The sequence below is a fragment of the Hemitrygon akajei genome, chromosome 29, assembly GCF_048418815.1.
Source record: "Hemitrygon akajei chromosome 29, sHemAka1.3, whole genome shotgun sequence".
Classification (NCBI taxonomy): domain Eukaryota; kingdom Metazoa; phylum Chordata; class Chondrichthyes; order Myliobatiformes; family Dasyatidae; genus Hemitrygon; species Hemitrygon akajei.
In genome coordinates, this window is record NC_133152.1 from 6,518,393 (window position 1) to 6,537,590 (window position 19,198).

At 41.6% G+C, this 19,198-nt stretch overlaps 1 protein-coding gene and 1 long non-coding RNA gene across 4 annotated transcripts in view; one reads left to right on the forward strand and one right to left on the reverse strand.

Annotated features, from left to right (window-relative positions):
- epha8 (eph receptor A8) overlaps nucleotides 1-19,198 on the forward strand; it is a 567,400-nt gene that overhangs the window by 519,266 nt on the left and 28,936 nt on the right. For both annotated transcript variants that reach the window (XM_073031661.1, XM_073031662.1), the window contains exon 16: nucleotides 13,367-13,522. In XM_073031661.1, coding sequence (XP_072887762.1) covers nucleotides 13,367-13,522 — 156 coding nt within the window. The remainder of the gene's footprint in view (nucleotides 1-13,366; nucleotides 13,523-19,198) is intronic.
- The window catches only part of LOC140718210 (uncharacterized), a 105,566-nt gene continuing 88,828 nt past the window's right edge, over nucleotides 2,461-19,198 (reverse strand). Inside the window, exons 6-7 of one of the 2 annotated variants that reach the window (XR_012096651.1) lie at nucleotides 17,541-17,641; nucleotides 2,461-4,562 (exon numbers count right to left, since the gene is read on the reverse strand). This is a non-coding gene — a long non-coding RNA (uncharacterized lncRNA). Of the gene's footprint in view, nucleotides 4,563-13,396; nucleotides 13,500-17,540; nucleotides 17,642-19,198 lie in introns of those variants that run through there. The other variant, XR_012096652.1, reaches the window with a different exon arrangement.

Below are 19,198 nucleotides of genomic sequence, written 5' to 3' on the forward strand. Positions count from 1 at the left end.
TTGCATCATTATCCCACTTGTCTTAAATTATTAATAGACAATAATAATTCAAAATTAAAGTGGTTTATAAAAGGATTGATGGTCCCTTCACTATTTTGCTTCAAAGAGTTGTAGAAAACTACAACTCAGAAACAAGCCCTTTGGCCAATTTAGTGCATGCCGTACCATTAATCTGCCCGATCCCGTCGACCTGCACCCAGACCATAGCCTTCCATCCCCCGCCCATCCATGCACTGATCCAAATTTCTCTTAAATGTTGAAATTCAATCTGCCACTACCACTAACTCTGGCAGCTCGTTCCACACACTCACCACCCTCTGAGTGAAGAAATTCCTCCTCGTGTTCCCCTTAAATATTTCAGATTTCACTCTTGACCCATGACCTCTAGTTGTAGTCTCACCAAACCTCAGTGGAAAAAGCCTGCTTGCATTTACCCTATCTCCCTCATCATTTTGTATACCTCTATCAAATCTCCTGTCAATCTTTTATGTTCTAAAGAATACCATCCTAACCTATTTATTATTTCCTTATAACTCAGGCCCTCCAGACCCAGCGATTTCCTTGTAAATATTTCTTACAAGGTAAAGGTAAATCCTCTGTTCTACTGCACTCCTCAGTGCCCTATCATTCACTGCGTAAGATCTGCTCTGGTTGGTCCTCCCAAAGTACAACACCTCACATTTGTCTACATTAAATTAAATCTGCCATTTTTCAGTCCATTTTTGCAGCTGGTCCAGACCCACTGTGGTTTTGATAGTCTTCCTCAATATCCACTATACTCCCAATCTTGGTGTCAGCCGAAAGTTTATGATCCGGTTCACCATGTTATCGTCAAGTTGTTGATATAGGTGACAAACAGCAGCAGACCTAGTACTGATCCCTGTGGCACTCCACTAGTTACAGGCCTCTAGACAAGGAGGCAACCATCTGCCACTCTGGCTTCTCCCACAAAGCCAAAGACGAATCCATTTTACTACCCTATCTTGAATGCCGAGCAACGGAACTTTCTTGACTGACCTCCCATGTGGGAACTTGTCAAATGCTTTGCTAAAGTTCATATGGACTTCATCAACTTCCCGCGTAACTTTCTTGAAAAACTCTATAAGGCTGGTTACAAACAACCTACCGTGCACAAAGCCATGTTGACTATCCCAATGTCTATCCAAATACCTAGAATACCTTCCAATAACTTCCCCACTCCTGATGTCAGGCTCACCGGTCTATGATTCCCAGGCTTATTATTAGAGCCTTTCTGTAAAAATGGAACAATTTTAGCTATCCTCCAATCCTCTAGCTCCTCACCTATGGCTAAAGATGTTTTAAATTTCTCTGTTCAGGCCCCTGCAAATTCCGCTCTAGCTTTCCACAGGTGCGAGGGAACATCTTGTCTGCCCCTAGGGATTTATACAGTCTAACTTGCCTCAAGGCAGCAAACACCTCCTTTTTTGCAATCTGCCTAAGGTCCATGACCTTGCTGCTGCTTTGCCTCACTTCTATAGACCCTGTGTCCACTTACTGAGGAAATAGAGATGCAAAAAAGCCATTTCAGATCACCCCCATCTAGACATACATAAACAACTCTGATCTTCCACAGGACCAATTTTGTCTCTCGCTATCCTCTTGCTCTTACTATATCTGTAGAAGCCTTTGGGATTCTCCTTCATCTTGTCTGCTAGAGCAACCTCATAGCTCCCTTTAACTCTCCTGATTACCTTCTTAAGTGTTCTCTTGCATTTCTTATACTCCTCTAGTACCTCATTTGTTCCCAGCTGCCTATACCTGCTATGTACCTCCTTTTTCTTAACCAGCTCCTCAATATCACTCAAAAACCAAGGTTCCCTAAACGTGTTATCTCTGCCTTTTATTCAGACAGCAACATACAAACTATACTTTCAAAATTTCATTTTTGAAGGCCTCCCACTTACCAAGTACACCTTTGCTGGGGAAAAAAACCTGTTCCAATCCACAGATCCTTTCTGATACCATAAAAATTGGCCTTTCTCCCATTTAGAATCTCAACCTGAAGACAAGACCTGTCTTTTTCCGTAATTATCTTGAAATTAACGGCATAATGATCACTAGATCCAAGGTGTTCCCCTACACAAACTTCTGTCACCTGCCCTAATGTACTGATTAGAGAAAATTTCCTAAACATGTTTAACAATCTCTTATCCATCCAGCCTTTTTACAGTATATGGAAAATTAAAATCACTTACTATCACAACCTTATGTTTCTTGCAACATTTTGCAATCTCTCTGCAATGTTCTTCCTCTAAATCCTGCGGACCGGCGGGTAGTCTATAATATAATCCCATTACGGTGGTTATACCTTTCTTATTCCTCACTTCTACACATAAGGGCTCACTAGCCCAGTCTGTCTTGTCCGAGCACTGCTGTGAAACTTTCCCTTCATTAGAGTAGGTTTCAGAACATTGTTGTAAATGTTGAAACAATGGCAATTTATTGAATATTTACACTATCAAGTTAACAGAAAAATGACGAAAGGGAGCATTTCCTTTGATAGCAACAGCACCAGCTGCACAAAGCTAATGTGACAATCCTTCAGCTGCCGCAGCTGGAGAACAAGCTCTGGCTTTAATTAAGGTCCAGGTGGAGGTGGCAGTGTGGTGCACAGACAAGTTGTACATTTATTTACAAATCGATTGCTGTCTAATACAGCAGTGTGAAACATGCTCCCTTCCACACTACAAACTAGGGACTGAGTTCCTTTGTGGTGCCTCGTGTGTTTCAAGGAAACACCTGAGATTACAATTACAAGGTGCTACCATGAAGTGAGTGAACAGGTGAGGTCAGACTCACTCACAAATACTGACACGGGAGATAATTCTGTACATTGAACCCAGTTAATCACTTAAACCATCCTCGCATGATATTCTGCTGTAATTAAAATATTATGCTTTGTCCTGGCTGATCTTAATATGTTCTCTAACTGTTAACTTGTATCCCGAACAACACACACAAAATGCTAAATGAACTGAGCCAGTCAGGCAGCATCAATGAAGGTAAATAAATAGTCAACATTTCAGGCTGAGATACTCTATCACAACTGTAAAGGAATGGCGCAAAAGCCTAAATAAAACATTGGGTGAGGGGAGGGAGTACAAGCTGGCAGGTGACAGGTGAGGCTAGGTGAAGGGGAAGACGGGTAGGTGGGGGGGGGGATATGAGAAGAGTGGAGGTGATAGGTAGAAGAGTTAAAGGGCTGAAGAAGAAGAAGGAAGAAGGAGAAGACAGTGGAATAAAGCGAGGGATGGTGGGAAAGTAAGAGAGATGATGGGCATGTCATGAGAGTGGGGCGGGAAAGAGAAGGGTGAGAGGACCACCAAAATGAGGGAAAACAGAAGTGGAAGGGGGCACGCGGGATGGTTGATTACCAGAGGTTAGGGAAATCATGCTGCATCCTAGCCCTTTTGCTTGATGTAATGACCCATTCAGCTTTAGTTTTTGTAAAATCTCAGTGATTCAATGGCCCATTTCCACTTTCCATCTCCATGTACTTAAAAAGAAAGAGGAAGGGTAATCTTGTGCGGCTTGCTGATTGGTCAACACTCATGACATTGGTTACAGAGGGAACGTTATTTGTCCCTAAGTTGCAGTCCTTAAGGAAACTGCATTGATGCATTTAAACTTCCTCCTGGTCTTAATGCCTTAAAAAAGTGTGTAAAAATGCAATCCTTCTATAAATCTTTACTGTGGACAAATGGTGTAAAATTCCTCAGCAGTGTCTGTCAATGGTACTGGTGGTATTGTTTTTAAGTGCCACCTGTTCATCACTCCATTGCCTTACAACAAACATTAACCAGTGTTACAGAGTACACAGCATTAAAGTGTTTTTCTCTCCTGAATGATCCTTTCATTCTTCCTGTGGAATTGCTTTCATTTTCGATTAGACATAAATGGAGCTAGAGGTACTTAGCACTGACACATTGAGTGAATACATGAAGTCAATTTTTACACTCTGATGTATTTTGTGGAGTAAGATATTCTTGTTTCAATTTGTGTTAATATTTTATCTTTCAATTTCTCATTGAGCATCTCAGCATGTTTCCAGAGCTGGTTTGTCTAACGTACTACCCTGTGAGAGAAAGTCGATACTGTTACCACACCTGTAGTGAAGAGAAAGAGCATGCTCCCTTACCGGCAACCAATCCGCATTGCAATATTGTGATGACATAAGGTTTCCACTTCATTTGAAACTATGTTAGTTCTCTCACACAGGCTGTTAGGAACAAAAAAAGCTACTTTCTTTTATCGGCAAGATCCCATCTATTGCCAGAGGTTCATACACTGTTGAAGATGTCTGTAGTCTGAAGTGATACAATATAATTTGTTTCATCAGTAGCAGAGAATTCAATCTATTGCCATATTGATTGGCGTGTAATATTCAACTGTCATCATACACACGTAGAGCACCACAGGAGAAGGGTTTCGGCTGTTGATGTGGAACATCCCGACCTCCTGATTCCCTCCAGCATTTTGCATGTGTTGCTACAGTTAAATCTGCTTCAACAAGCATCATGTAAGGAGTCGTGACAGAGGAGCTGAAACGAGACAGAGAAAGGAGTCAGGAATACTTAAAGGGGGAGAAAACAAGCAAAATTGGTTTGTATTGAGATAGAACAAACAAAATGCTGGGGGCTCTCAATGGGCCAGGCATCTGCAGAGTGAAATTGGAAATCAACATTTCAGGTCGAGACCCTTTATCCGGACTTGAATTCCTCTCATGTATTGTTGCTCCAGATTTCAGCAGCTGTAGTCTCTTTATTTTCCAAGAAAATATTGTAGGTTGTCTGGAGAAAGGGTCTAAAACTCTTCTCCTCCCTGAAATTTATTTTGTTAAAAGCTGAAAGTCAGATGGGAAGAATTTCTTGGGCAAGAAGTTATCATGAGCTAAAAAAAATACTGCCTGAAGAGATAATATCCAGAAATGACTGAATGGGATGGGTACATTGTCAGGACAGCGATGAAAGAGCAAGAATGTAGGTAACTATCAATGGTACAGCAGGGGCATAGACGGCTTCAAGATTTCAAAGTTAACCCTTAGTTGCTCTTACAAGGGGGGTATTTGGAAACAGTTATTGGTTGTAGAAACATAGAAAACCTACAGCACAATACAAGCCCTTTGGCCCACAATGCTGTGCTGAACATGTACTTACTTTAGATATTACCTAGTGTTATCCATAGCCCTCTATTTTTCTAAGCACCATGCACCTAACCAGGAGTCTCTTGAAAGATCCTATTTTATCCACCTCCATCATTGTCACTGGCAGCCCATTCCATATACTCACCACACTCTGCGTAAAAAAACTTAACCCTGACATCTCCTCTGTACCCTCTTCCACACCTACTTGCACACCCTAAAACTGTGCCTTCTAGTGTTAGCCATTTCAACCCGGGGAAAAAAGCCTCTGACTATCCACATGATCAATGCCTCTCATCATCTTATATACCTCTAATAGGTCACCTCTCATCCTCTGTTCCTTCAAGGAGAAAAGGCCGAGTTCACTCAACCTATTCTTATAAGGCATGCTCCCCAATACAGGCAACATCCTTGCAAATCTTCTCTACACCCTTTTGATGGTTTCCACGTCCTTCCTGTAGTGAGGCAACCAGAACTGAGCACAGCACACCAAGTGGGGTCTGACCAGGATCCTATATAGCTGCAGCATTACCTCTTGGCTCCTAAATTCAATTCCACGATTGATGAAGGCCAATGCACCGTATGCCTTCTTAACCACAGAGTCAAACTGCGCAGCTGCTTTGAGTGTCCTATGGACTCGGACCCCAAGATCCCTCTGATCCTCCACACTGCCAATAGTCTTACCATTAATAATATATTCTGCCATCATATTTGACCTACCAAAATGAACAACTTCACACTTATCTGGGTTGAACTCCATCTGCCACTTCTCAGCCTAGTTTTGCATCCTATCGATATCCCACTGTAACCTATGACAGCCCTCCACACTATCCACAACACCCCCAGCTTTAGTGTCATCAGCAAATTTACTAACCCATCCCTCCACTTCCTTATCCAGGTCATTTATAAAAATCACGAGGAGAAGGGGTCCTAGAACAGATCCCTGAGGCACTCCATGCAGAATATGGCCACTCTTTGCCCTTCTGTGCACAAGCCATTTCTGGATCCACAAAACAATGTCCCCTTGGATCCCATGCCTCCTTACTTTCTCAATAAGCCTTGTATGGTGTACCTTATCAAATGCCTTGCTGAAATCCATGTACACTACATCTACTGTTCTACCATCATCAATGTGTTTAGTGATATCCTCAAAAAATTCAATCAGGCTCATAAGACACAACCTGCCTTTGACAAAGCCATGCTGACTATTCCTAATCATATTATGCCTCTCCAATTGTTCATAAATCCTGCCTCTCAGGATCTTTTCCATCAACCTGCCAACCACTGAAGTAAGACTCACTGGTCTATAATTTCCTGGGCTATCTCTACTCCCTTTCTTGAATAAGGGAACAACATCTGCAACCCTCCAATCTACCGGAACCTCTCCTGTCCCCATTGATGATGCAAAGATCATCACCAGAGGCTCAGTAATCTCCTCCCTCATTTCACACAGTAGCCTGGGGTACATCTCATCTGGACCCGGTAACCTATCCAACGTGATGCTTTCAAAAGCTCCAGCACATCCTCTATCTTAATGTCTATATGCTCAAGCTTTTCAGTCCTCGGTAAGGCATCCCTACAATTGCCAAGATCCTTTTCCATAGTGAATATTGAAGCAAAGCTTCCGAAGTTTTCAAAGAGACCAATGGTGGAAGTTGGTGCAATTTTTCCAGTAAACACTTGGAAAAATTACACACTGAGCACAAATCAGCCTGTATGAAGTAACCCTGCATTACTTGGACATCCCGAAGAAATTCTGTTATGTATCTTAAAGGCAGCAATAAAAACAGAAAGATGATAATTTCTGTCACCTTTTAACACCCCAAGGCACTTTACAGCTAATACAGTATTTCAGTTTCTCTGTAATTGAAACATGCTATTGTGCATTCTGTTATTGCTTTTTCCTACGTACAACCTGAATGTACTTATGTTTGAAGTGATCTGTCTGGATAGAATGCAAAACAGATTTCCTCTGTATCTCAGTGCATGTGACAATAACAAAACAGTTCCAATTCCAATTCCAATTCTAACTCATGCAAGAATAGAAGGTTGAACATTTAAATACCTAGTCACTTAACTTATATATGCATTTCTCCTATTTTTAATCTCATTGCTTGCTCTGGGAGTTACTTAAACATTCCCCATAAGGATCTCTGTTCATGAGATCCAGTTACATTCAGCAGTCCGTCCAGTGTATGGATACATCCAGTATATTTTCAACCTGTTTCTCAGACATCATAAATTTAAAATTATCAGATGCTTTAAAAAGCTGTTTTTTTTTTAGCAGTTCAGCCAATTGCAGAGTTGAAGGATATCTGAAAGTGTTCAATGCCCAACTCAGTCTGGTTGTCTGGGACACTGTGCTTGAGTAGCTCCAGCACTTGATTTTCCTGTCCACAGAGAGACAATGGAACATGGGATGGTCAGAGAGCCCTATCAATAACAACAAAAACACAATTATTGAATCAAAGCCAAAGCCAAATATTATAAACCGTTGAAATTATGCTGCTCTTAAAAGAACATCTATCAGGTTTCAATATTAGGAAGAAATTGTTGCCATTCACCTTGAATCAATTCATAATTAACAGCAAAGGTCATTGTGACCAGAATGTCCTACTTTTGGTGCAATTTGTACTGCCAGTTATTCTGAGTTTCTACCTATTCATTTTCTTTGGTTGTTTATTTAAGTCCTGGAAGATTGTTGTTGATTATTAATGTTAAGTGTACTGAGATACAGTGAGAAACTTTGCTTTCTGTGCCATCTAGGCATTTTTTTTCTCTTATAATTTAACTGAGGTAGTCAAAAGAAAACAGAATGCAGAATATCAGGCTGTATCTGCAGAGAAAGTGCAGTGCAAGAAGACAAACAAAGTGCTAGGATCATGCTGAGATTGATTAGGAGATCAGGAATTCAGTTTTAGCAAACAAGAGATCTGTTCAGGAGTCTGATAACAACAGAATAAAAACTGCCCTTGTGCCTGGTGGTGCATGCTACCAAGCTTATGCAGCTTCTAACTGATGAGAGAAGGGAGGAAGAGAATGACGAGGGTGGGGTGGGTCTTTGACTGTGATGGCTGCTTTAACTCAGGCAGCAGGAAGTGTAGACTGTGTCAATAGAGAGGAAAGTGGCTTGCTAGGCCTCATTCATAACTTACAGTCCTGGGCAGAGCAGTTATCATTATTATCTGGGATGTATCCAAATAGAAGAAACCAACACCATCCTGCACGTGAAAGCCACCAGCGTAAACATATACTTCCAAGCTGAATATAAATGTTTGCCCCAAAGAAGCAGGTTAAATGCGTTGTTGTTTGAGCAATCCTTCCATCATTTGAAACACTTCAACCTGCTGTAACTGTGGGTATAATTCCCTATTATCTTATCTACTTGTAAACATCAACACGTCAATCCCACCCTCTGTCCAATTTTCATCAAAGTCTTTCTAATAAAGGATGTGCTAATTCTCTGTAAGATCAAAATCAGTCACGTTTTAAGCAATAGCTTTTTACTGAACAGAAGGAAGATTATTTGTTTCTGCCTCAAGCCTTGTGGAATTTAATGAAGATGCTCAAAAATACTCTCAGAAAAACACTTGCTTTGATTGAAATTCTGTAATAAATCATAAAACAACTGACTGATGCTTCGTGCTGGCAGTTTGTATTGAGAACCATGTACTTTGAAATGCTCTTCTATTCAGATCATGTTAAACAAATTGAATGAATTAAATTAAACCTAATTCCATGCATCTAAAGCACTGGAACCTGTTAGAATGAATAGGATATATTGTTCATGCTCTCAAACAGCATGGGACTATATCTATTCCACACTGAGGCCAATTACTTGTTGGACACTGAGGGCATTGTGATATGGAGCTTTAAGAAGGAAGTGAAGGATGTAAAAATTCAGCCAGGATGTTATAAGTAGCATTTACAGGCTTGAGAACCACACATGGTCCACTCCTGCTCCCATTTCTTGTTCTTGTCATTCTGACACAACAGCCTTAATAAGAAATAAGAATTACCTTTGGTAAGGTCACAGTCAGCTGCATCTACACCACTCAGATACAGTGAGCCAGACTAGAAATTGTAAGGAGGTATCCAGTACAAAGAAAAGCCTACTGTTCACAACCAGAGCAACACACATGCTGAACTGGTCAGAACCCAACCACCATAACCCATCTCCATCTGACAAAACTAGTCCTCACACTCAACAATTTCTCTTTCGCCTTCTCTCAAGAGGTAGCCATGGGCATCCACATTGGCCCCAGCTATGCCAGCCTTTTCTTTGGCTTGGTGGAGCAGTCCATGTTCCATACCTTCTCTGGTAATGATCCCTACTCTTTCTGTGCTACATTGACGACTGCATTGGTGCTGCTTCATGCACCCATGCTGAGCTCCACAATTTTATCAACTTTGCCTTCAATTTTCACCCTTCCTTTAAATTCACTTGGTCTATTTCTGACACTCTCTCCCCTTTCTCAATCTCTCTCTCTACCTCCTTCTCTGGAGACAAACTGTCTACTGGTATCTATTATAAACTTGTCAACTCGCACTGTGCCTCTTCCCACGCTGTCTCCTGTAAAAATGCCATTCCCCTTTCTCAGTTCCTACATCTCCACTGCATCTCAGGATGAGTCTATCATTTCCAGGACATCAGAGATGTCCTCCTTCTTCAAAGAATGGGGTTTTCCTTCCTCCACTATTGAAGCAGCCCTCACTGGCATCTCCTCCATTTCCTGGGCATCTGTGTTCACCTCATCTTCCTATTGCCTTAACAGGGATAGAGTTCCTTTTGTCCTGACCTATCACAATGAGTCTCCACATCCAGCATGTCTTCAATGGGACTGTACATCTTTAACCCACCCCCCTCGCTTTCTGTAGGGATCGCTTCCTCCGAGATTCCTTGTCCATTTGTCCCTCTCCACTAATATCCCTGCAAGTGAGAGAAATGCCATACATGCCCATTAATCTCCTCCCTCAACTTCACTCAGGACCACAAACAGACCTTCCAGGTGAAGCAACTCTTCATCTGTTAATCTTTTGGGATCATTTGTTGTATCTGCCCTCCTGATGTGACCTCCTTGACCGTGATGAGACACTGTGTAGGTTGGCAGACTGCTTTGTCAAGCACCTTTGCTCCATGTGAAACAAGCCAGATTTCCTGGTGGCCAACCATTTTAATTCCAATCTCCATTCCCATTCCAACATATTGCTTCATGGCCTCTTCTTCTGCCATGATGAGGCCACACTCAGGTGTGAGGAGCAACATTTCATATAATGTATAGGTAGCCTCCAACCTGGTGATTTCTCCCTCCCCTTTCCCACTCCCCATTCTGTTTGCCCTCTTACCTATTTTCCTCACCTGCCCCTGGTACCCCTCCTCCTTCCCTTTCTCCCATGGTCCACTCTCCTCTCCTATCAGGTACCTTCTTCTCCAGTGCTTTTCCTTTTCCATTTATCACCTCCCAGCTTCTTACTTTGTTCAACCTCCCCCACCAACCTAGTTTCACCAATCCCCTATCTTGTACTTCTACCCCTCCCTCAATCTTCTTCTTCTGGCTTCTTTCCACCTGCCTTTCCAGTCCAAATGAAGGGTCTCTGCCTGAAACATCGACTCTTTATTAATTTCTGTAGCTGCTAGTGGATGTTTCTTTTTGTGCGTGTTGCTCTGGATTTCCAACATTTAAAACAATCTCTTGTTTATAGCCAGTATTGAGTGTGTAACAGTCACGTACAGAGCTCAGGGGAAGGGCTCTGACTGACAGAACAATTTATTTGATGTCCAGCCTGTTTCATACCATCACAATAAGGAATGCAATGGTCTTAGGAGAAAAGTTTAATCATCTTCTATAGGGACTGAAGGGTGTTTTGAGATTTATGGAAACTTACAACTGAGAAGGAGACTGGGCAGCAAATTTTGCATGTTGTGGGATGTGAACCCAGTGTTTGATCCCACATCAGTGTTACTGGCTTTCATTTACCTTATTTATGTATTTATTTATTTATTGTGATACAATGTGGAATAGGCCCTTCTGGCCCTTTGATCTATGCTGCCCAGTAACCCCGATTTAACCCTAGCCTAATAATGGGACAATTTACATTGATCAATTAACCTACCAACCAGTATGCCTCTGGACTGTGGGAGGAAACCTAGTCACAGGGAGAAAGTACAAACTCCTTACAGACAGCAGTGGGAATTGAACCTGGGTCACCTGTACTATAAAGTGTTGTGCTAAGCAGTATGCTACCCTGCCGACCTTATCTTCATCTTATCTTCGTGTATCTTCCTGATTTCATTTGCAGAATCAGCTCTTAGCATATTTTACGTTGTTTTTTGACAAATTCCAGCAACTCTCTATGTGTGATAAATGGCAACGTTTGATTTGCACTAGATATTCTAAGAAGCAGTTATGAATCTGAAACCTTTGGTTATTAACATATTTGCAAGAGGGAACAATTTTCAACTTTTTAGAAGCTCTCATCATTTTGCTGCTGCTGGATCACTTCTGAGGTATTTTTGGATGTGGTGAAGACATGATACTAGCACGGGTCTTTCCTTCTCTTATGCTTTTGTGTTATCAGGGAAACAAACCTGCTTTTCCAATCTTTCTTCATAACCACAGTCACTCAACCCTGGTTACAATCTTGTAAATCTTCTCTGTAACTTTTCTGTGGTTCTTTACACCAGAGTGAGCTTATTGTGATGTACGTTGGATCTGAATTCATGCTGTGCTGTGTATTCAATGAGGTGAATAAACCATGCACGTGTTGCAGCATCTCTCCATATCTCTGCAGGATTGATGATGTGGGCACGTAGAGTAGGATGTCCACATTTTTACTGTATTTCCATATTCTCTGTCTCACTCATATTCCAAGTCAAGAACACAGACACACCTTGTATGTATCTTTTCTGATACTTGGAGTTGTCCATAATGCTTACCAATTAATAAAGCAAAATTATTCACAATGCTTTCTTTTGAAACTACATACAAACTTCACACCTTCTGATTCGCATCCATCTCACAGATACCAGCATAGTTTGGACTGTGATTCGCAGCTTTTTAGGAAATGCATTGTTCCAAATTAAATCCACAATACACTATCAAGGAACTGAAGACTGGTTGCCAAAGCCATTTGCTAAATGTAAATGACCTAAACCCAAAAATCACTCTAACAGGGAACAACTTTTTCTTTTATATAATATTACTCTATTCCTCAAAGCCTGTATCCTCCATACATTTTAACAACCTTATCAAAACATCTGCAATCTGAGAACAAATTTTAAAAACATTGTCAAATTCCACTTATATTTGCAATTTCCTCTATGACCCAAGAGTGGACTTGATATTGTGTGAATTCAATTCCAAAAAGAGTCAGCAGCACTGAATTAACTTTTCCAAGTTGTCACCTTTCGCATACTCTTCACAGGGCATCTCAGATGGAAGTAACCTCTCCCTGCCTCTAGTCTATGCATGTATACACAGCAATAAAGAGGAACTAAGTCCAGAAAAAGACTGACAATTAGCTTCTGCTCCCTGCCCAGGCCTAAAGGTTCATAGGATTACACTGCATGATCAGCTGAGGTCTACTAATTTGGACCAAAGTGGTCAACAAATCTAATGACCCAGGAGAGGGATTGGAATGGAAACTTTTTTCTGGGTGACAGACTTTTCCGATGATTGTGCAAACTGACCGAAAGGGTCTCAAGCTGAGACATCAGCTGTGTATTCCCCTCCATAGATGCTATCTGACTTGCTGAGCTCTTCCAGCGTTTTCTGTGTGTGGCTAGAGACTTCCATCTGTTCTCATGACTGTCAGTAACTAATGTCCCACTGACACCTGCATGGCACTCAAGTTCTTCCCAAAAACATTGCCCTCAGCAGAAAATGATTTCTCTGACTTAATTTGTAATTTATCCACAATGAGCTAAGATATTTAACCTGCTGGCAAGTTTGGAAAAGGACAAGCTACGTATTCAGAAGTTAAATGTACCATTCTAGATAGAGGATATGGGAGCAATAGGGCTACTGTCATGTGAATTAAAGGTCATAATTAGGGTTTCTATGCTACAGGCAAGGGCATATTTCTCTTAGATGAGGCATAATAGAATATATTGAATGTATAAAGCTGACACTGAATAGAGTCCAATGTAGTATAATAGAATTCTCAGTACTCATTTTATGTTACCACGCACTTCTTATCTTGCAGAATGAACAGCCCACTCCTGAACAGAAATAGCCCCAACTTCACATCCTTTGCGTCTGTGGATGAATGGCTGGATGTCATTAAAATGGGACGTTATAAAGACAACTTTGCAGCTGCAGGTTATTTATCACTGGGTCTGGTAATGAGAATGAACATGGAGTAAGTACCAGGAAAATGCAATGATTAATACTCTGAATTAATATGATGGATTAAAATGCTCATTTTTGCAGTGAAATGTACTATTAAATGAAACTTAACATTCATTTCTCCCCTGCCAATAAATCATGTTGCGTGTGGGATTCTGAGATCACTGATCATTTCCTTTATTTGGAAAAAATTAAATCTAAAACTTTTGATTCATTTTCAAATGGGAGAGCTGTTTGTGGAACATCTGAAGATGATGGGGACAGCAGTTCTCTGACTTTGATAGTGTTGGCAGGTTCAAATGGAGTAAGAGAGGCTACAATTATCCAGTGGGTCCACTCTCCCTCACTCAGATACTGTCATCTTGACCATTCACATCCAGCACCAGGTGATCACAGCCTCCCACTCCGGCCACTGTTGGAATCTCAGCTCCCAGAGGGTTTATCTGTGGGACAAGCTGGGGGAGCCCAACAAGGCTATCGGCCACAGATGACAGGGCAGTTGGGACTGGTAAGGTCAGTGACTGACCGTGAAGCAGTTGTCTCGACACAAGAGAAATAAAGTTGGTCAGAGGACATAGGGTGTGGCTATAGGATGATGAGGCTGGAGGCAAGGATGGCAATAAGGCAACAGGATGGAAGTTGCAGTGCTTGTAGGTATAATCTGAGAAAAGAGGCAACGAACCACAGTGCAGTGAGGAGTCGGAAATGGGAGCAGAGAGAGAGGGATATGGGTAGGAAAAAAGAGAAAAAAGCAAGAGTATGCTGCTGAGGACAAGAGTGTGCATGTGCCATTCGTGTGTGTGTGTGCGTGTGTGTGCGTGCGTGTGTGTGCGCGCGTGTGTGTGCGCGCGCGTGTGTGTGTGTGTGTGTGCGCGCGCGTGTGTGTGTGTGTGTGTGCGCGCGCGTGTGTGTGTGTGTGTGCGTGCGTGTGTGTGCGCGCGCGCGCGTGTGTGTGTGTGTGTGTGCGTGCATGTGTACAGGTGGAGGAAAAGGCAGGTTGCTTGGATCAGAGAGCTGGGAAACACGGTGTGGATCCACATGCAGGTGCACCAATACTATGTCCAGAAACCAATATTTTCTTTGTTTAGTATTTGTTTCTACCATGTGTTTACCTCTATGTTTTCTGATGATAACATGTTTTTCTGTTATCAATCCCAATCCACAAGTTTTTATTTAGACAAAAATGTACATTCTAACTGGAAATGTCTCCAATGGTTAAAGTGCTCAAGGATGATAAAATACTGAACAATTCATCACATTATTCATTCACAATAATTCATCATATAAAATAAAGGGCAAATAAAAATGGCACGTGCAAGTTGAGCGGCCATTCTTTTGAATGGGTCAAGGCTTTGGCTCATCATTCTAGCACGATCAGCTTGGGCGAGGAAAGGTATCCAGTAAGTTTATCTCTTTTTGTTCTTATTTCTTCATTCCTCAGCTGGTAGGGCATAGTAGTATAATAAGAATGGCTCCAGGGGCAGTGTTTTGTAATCTGTATGGGATGTGGGAAGTCTGGGAGGCTAGAGGTCTCCCAGATAAACACATTTGCACAAAGTACACCAAGCTGCAGCTCCTGACCAAACATATTAAGGAACTGGAGTTATAACTTGATGACCTTTGACTCACACAGGAGAATGAAGAGGTGATAGATAGGAGCTACAGGGAGTTAGTCTCCCCTAGATTTCAGGAGACAGTTAACTGAGTGACTGTCAGGAGAAGGATGGGAAATGCACAGCCAGAGCAGAGTACACCTGAGGCCATTCCCCTCAGTAATAAGTATACCACTTTAGATATTGTTGAGTGGGACAATCTACCGGGGAAGCCACAGCGACTGGGTGTCTGGCACTGAGTCTGGTGCTGTGGCTCAGAATAGGTGAGCGTGAAGAGGACTGAAGGTTTAATCAGAGATTCCATACCCAGAGGAACAGAAATTGCAAAAAGGATGGGTTACACCCGAGCCCAAGGGTTTCCAATATCCTTGAGGGCAGGTTTGCTAGAGTTTTTCAATCATGTGTGTAGTGAAAGTTTTCATATGGAAGCTTTCATATTTTATTACTTTACAACATTGAAGTTGATGTTCTGGAGTGGTCCATTCAGAGTCCAGACGTCAATCCAATTGAGAATATGTGGCTGGTCTTGAAAAGGACTGTTTACTCATGATCCCCATTCAATCTGACAGAGCTTGTGCAGTTTTGTAAAAAAGAATGGGGGAGAATTGCAGTGTCCAGATGTGCAAAGCTGGTAGAGACCTATCCACACAGACTCAAAGCTGTATTTGCCGCCCAAGGAGCATCTACTAAATACTGATTTGAAGAGATGAATACTTATGCAATCGATTATTTGGTGTTTTATATTTGTAATTAATTTAGATCACTTAGTTGAGATCTGTTTTCACTTTGACACAAAAGAGTCTTTTTCTGTTGATCAGTATCAAAAAAAAAGCCACATTCAATCCACGGTGATTCAGTACTGTAAAACAATAAGACATGAAAATTCCCAAAGGGGATGAATACTTTTTATAGGCATTGTGCATCCAAAAGAGGAGGGTGTATTTTGAAGGCAAGGTGACACAACCGCAGTTAATGAGAGAAGTTAACGCCAACATAAAAGCCAAAGAGAGGGCAAAGAACAGAGCAAAACTTTGTGGGAAGTTAGAGGATTGAAAAGCTTTTAAAAACCAACAGAATGCAACTAAAATGGTCATTTAAAAGGAACTGATAGAATGCAAAAGTAAGCTAGCCAATAATATCAATACATAGAGAGTAGGCAAGAATGGATATCACACCACTGGAAAATGATGCTAAAGAGGTAGTAATGGGGACAAGGAAATGGCGGACAAAATGAATAAATATTTTGCAACAGTCTTCATTGTGAAAGACACCAGCAGTATGGTAGAAGTTCCAGGGAGTCAGGGGTCATGAAGTGAGTGAAGTTGTCGTTACTAGTAAGAAAGTTCTTGGGAAACTGAAAGGTCTGAAGGTAGATAAGTCACCTGGCCTAGATGGTCTACACCCCAGGGATCTGAAAGAGGTGGCTGAAGAGATCATGGAGGCATTAGTAATGATCTTTCAAGAATCACTAGATTCTGGAATGGTTCCAGAAGACTGGAAAATTACAAATGCCATCCCATTCTTCAAGAAAGGAGAGAGGCAGAAGAAAGGAAACTACAGGCCAGTTAGTCTGACTTCAGTGGTTGGGAAGAGGCTGGAGTGTGATTTCAGGATACTTGGAGGCACATGATGAAATAGGGCTGTAGTCATCATGGTTTTCTCAGGGGAAATCTTGCCTGACAAATCTGAAGAAATAACAAGCAGGATAGACAAAGGAGAAATGGTTGATTTTGTGTACTTGGATTTATAGAAGGCCTTTGACAAGGTGCCATATGTGAGACTACTTAACACGTTAAGAGCCCATGGTATTACAGGAAAGATACTACCTTAGATAGAGCAGTGTCTAACTGGCAGGAGACAAAGAGTAGGAATAAAGGGAGTCTTTTCTGGTTGGCTGCCAGTGACTAGTGGTGTTCCATAAGGGTCTGTGTTGGGACCACTTCTTTTTGTCATTTGTCAACGATTTAGATGTCGGAATTGGTGGCTTGGTTGCAAAGTTTACGGATGATACGAGGATAGGTGGAGGGGCAGGAAGTTTTGAGGAAGCAGAGAGGCTACAGAAGGACCTAGACAGATGATCAGAGTGAGCAAATAAAGCAGCAAATGGGACACAGTGCCAGGAAATATATGGTCATGCACTTTGGTAGAAGAAATACGAGGTTAGACTATCTTCTAAATGAAGAAAAAATTCAAGAATCTGAGGTGCAAAGGGATTTTGGAGTCCTTGTGTGAAGGATTCCCTAAAAGGTTAGTTTACAGGTTGAATCTGTGGTGAGGAAGGCAAATGCGATGTTAAGATTCATTTCAAGGTGACTGGAATATAAAAGCAAGGATGTAATGTTGAGACTTCATAAAACACTGGTGAGGCCTCACTTGGAGTACTGTTAGCAGTTTTGGGCTCTTTATCTTAGAAAGTACCTGCTGAAACTGGAGAGGGTTCAAAAGAAGTTCACAAAAGTTTTTCCAGGATTTTATGGCTTGTCGTATTGAGCGTTTGATAGCTCTGGGCCTGTATTCACCTAGAATTCAGAAGAATCAGTATCAGAATTGGGTTTATTATCACTGGCATATGTTGTGAAATGTGTTAACTTAGCAGCAGCAGTTCAATGCAATACATGATAATATAGAAAAAATAAAAAATAAGTGAATCAATCACAGTAAGATATATATATATTCAATAGATTAAAAATAGTGCAAAAACTGAAATAATACATATTAAAAAAGTGAGGTTGTGTTCATGGGTTGTCCATTTAGAATCATATGACAGAGGGAAAGAAGCTATTCCTGAATCGCACTGTGTGTGCCTTCAGGCTTCAGTACCTCCTTCCTGACAGTAACAATGAGAAGAAGGCATGCCCTGTGTAATGGGAGTCTTAAATAATGGACTTTGCCTTCCTGCATCCTGCTCGTTGAAGATATCTTGGGTACTACGGAGGCTGGTACCCAAGATGGAGCTGACTAAACTTGCAACTTTCTGTAGTTTCTTTCAGTCCTGTGCAGTAGCTCCCCCCCCATACCAGACAGTGATGTAGCCTGTCAGAATGCTCTCCACAGTACATCTGTAGAAGTTTTTGAGTGTTTTAGGTGACAAACCAAATCTCCTCAAACTCCTAATGAAATATAGTCACTATCTTGCCTTCTTTTTAGCTGCATTGATATGTTGGGACCAAGTTAGATCCTCAAAGATCTTGACACCAAGGAACTTGAAATTGTTCACCTTCTCCATTTCTGATCACTCTATGGGGATTAGTTTGTGTTCCCTCATCTTACCCTTCCTGAAGTTCACAATCAACTCTTTGGTCTTACTGACATTGAGTGCAAGGTTGTTGCTGCGACATCACTCAGCTGGATGGTATATCCCACTCCTGTATGCCCTGTCATCTCTATTAGAGATTCTACCAACAATCATCAGCAAACTTATAGATGATATTTGAGCTGTACCTAGCCACACAGTCATGTGTATAGAGAGAAGAGAGCAGTGGACTATGCACACACCCGTGAGGTGTGCTACTGTTGATCATCAGTGAGGTGGAGATATTATCACCAATCTGCACAGATTGTGGTCTTCCAATTAGTAAGTTGAGGATCCAGTTCCAGAGGGAGCTACTGAGGCCTAGGTTCTGTAGCTTATCGATCAGGACTATGGGAATAATGGTGTTAAATGCTGAGCTATAGGCAACGAACAGCATCCCGACATAGGTGTTTATATTGTCCAAATGTTCTAAGGCCATGTGAAGAGCCATTGAAGTAGTGTCTGCCGTACACCTATTGTGGTGATAGGCAAATTACAGTGGGTTCAGGTCCTTGCTGAGGCAAGAGTTCATCCTATCTACGATTAACCTCTCAAAGCATTTCATCACTATAGATGTGAGTGCTACTGGGCGATAGAGTGAGGAGTGACCTAATTGAAACCTATCGAATATTGAAAAGCCTTTATAGAGTGGATGTGGAGAGGATGTTTCCTCAGGTGGAAAGTCTAGGGCAAGAGGACACAGCCTCAGAATAGAGGGATGTCCTTTTAGAATGGAAATGAGGATGAATTTCTTTAGCCAGAGAGTGGTGAATCTGTGAAATTT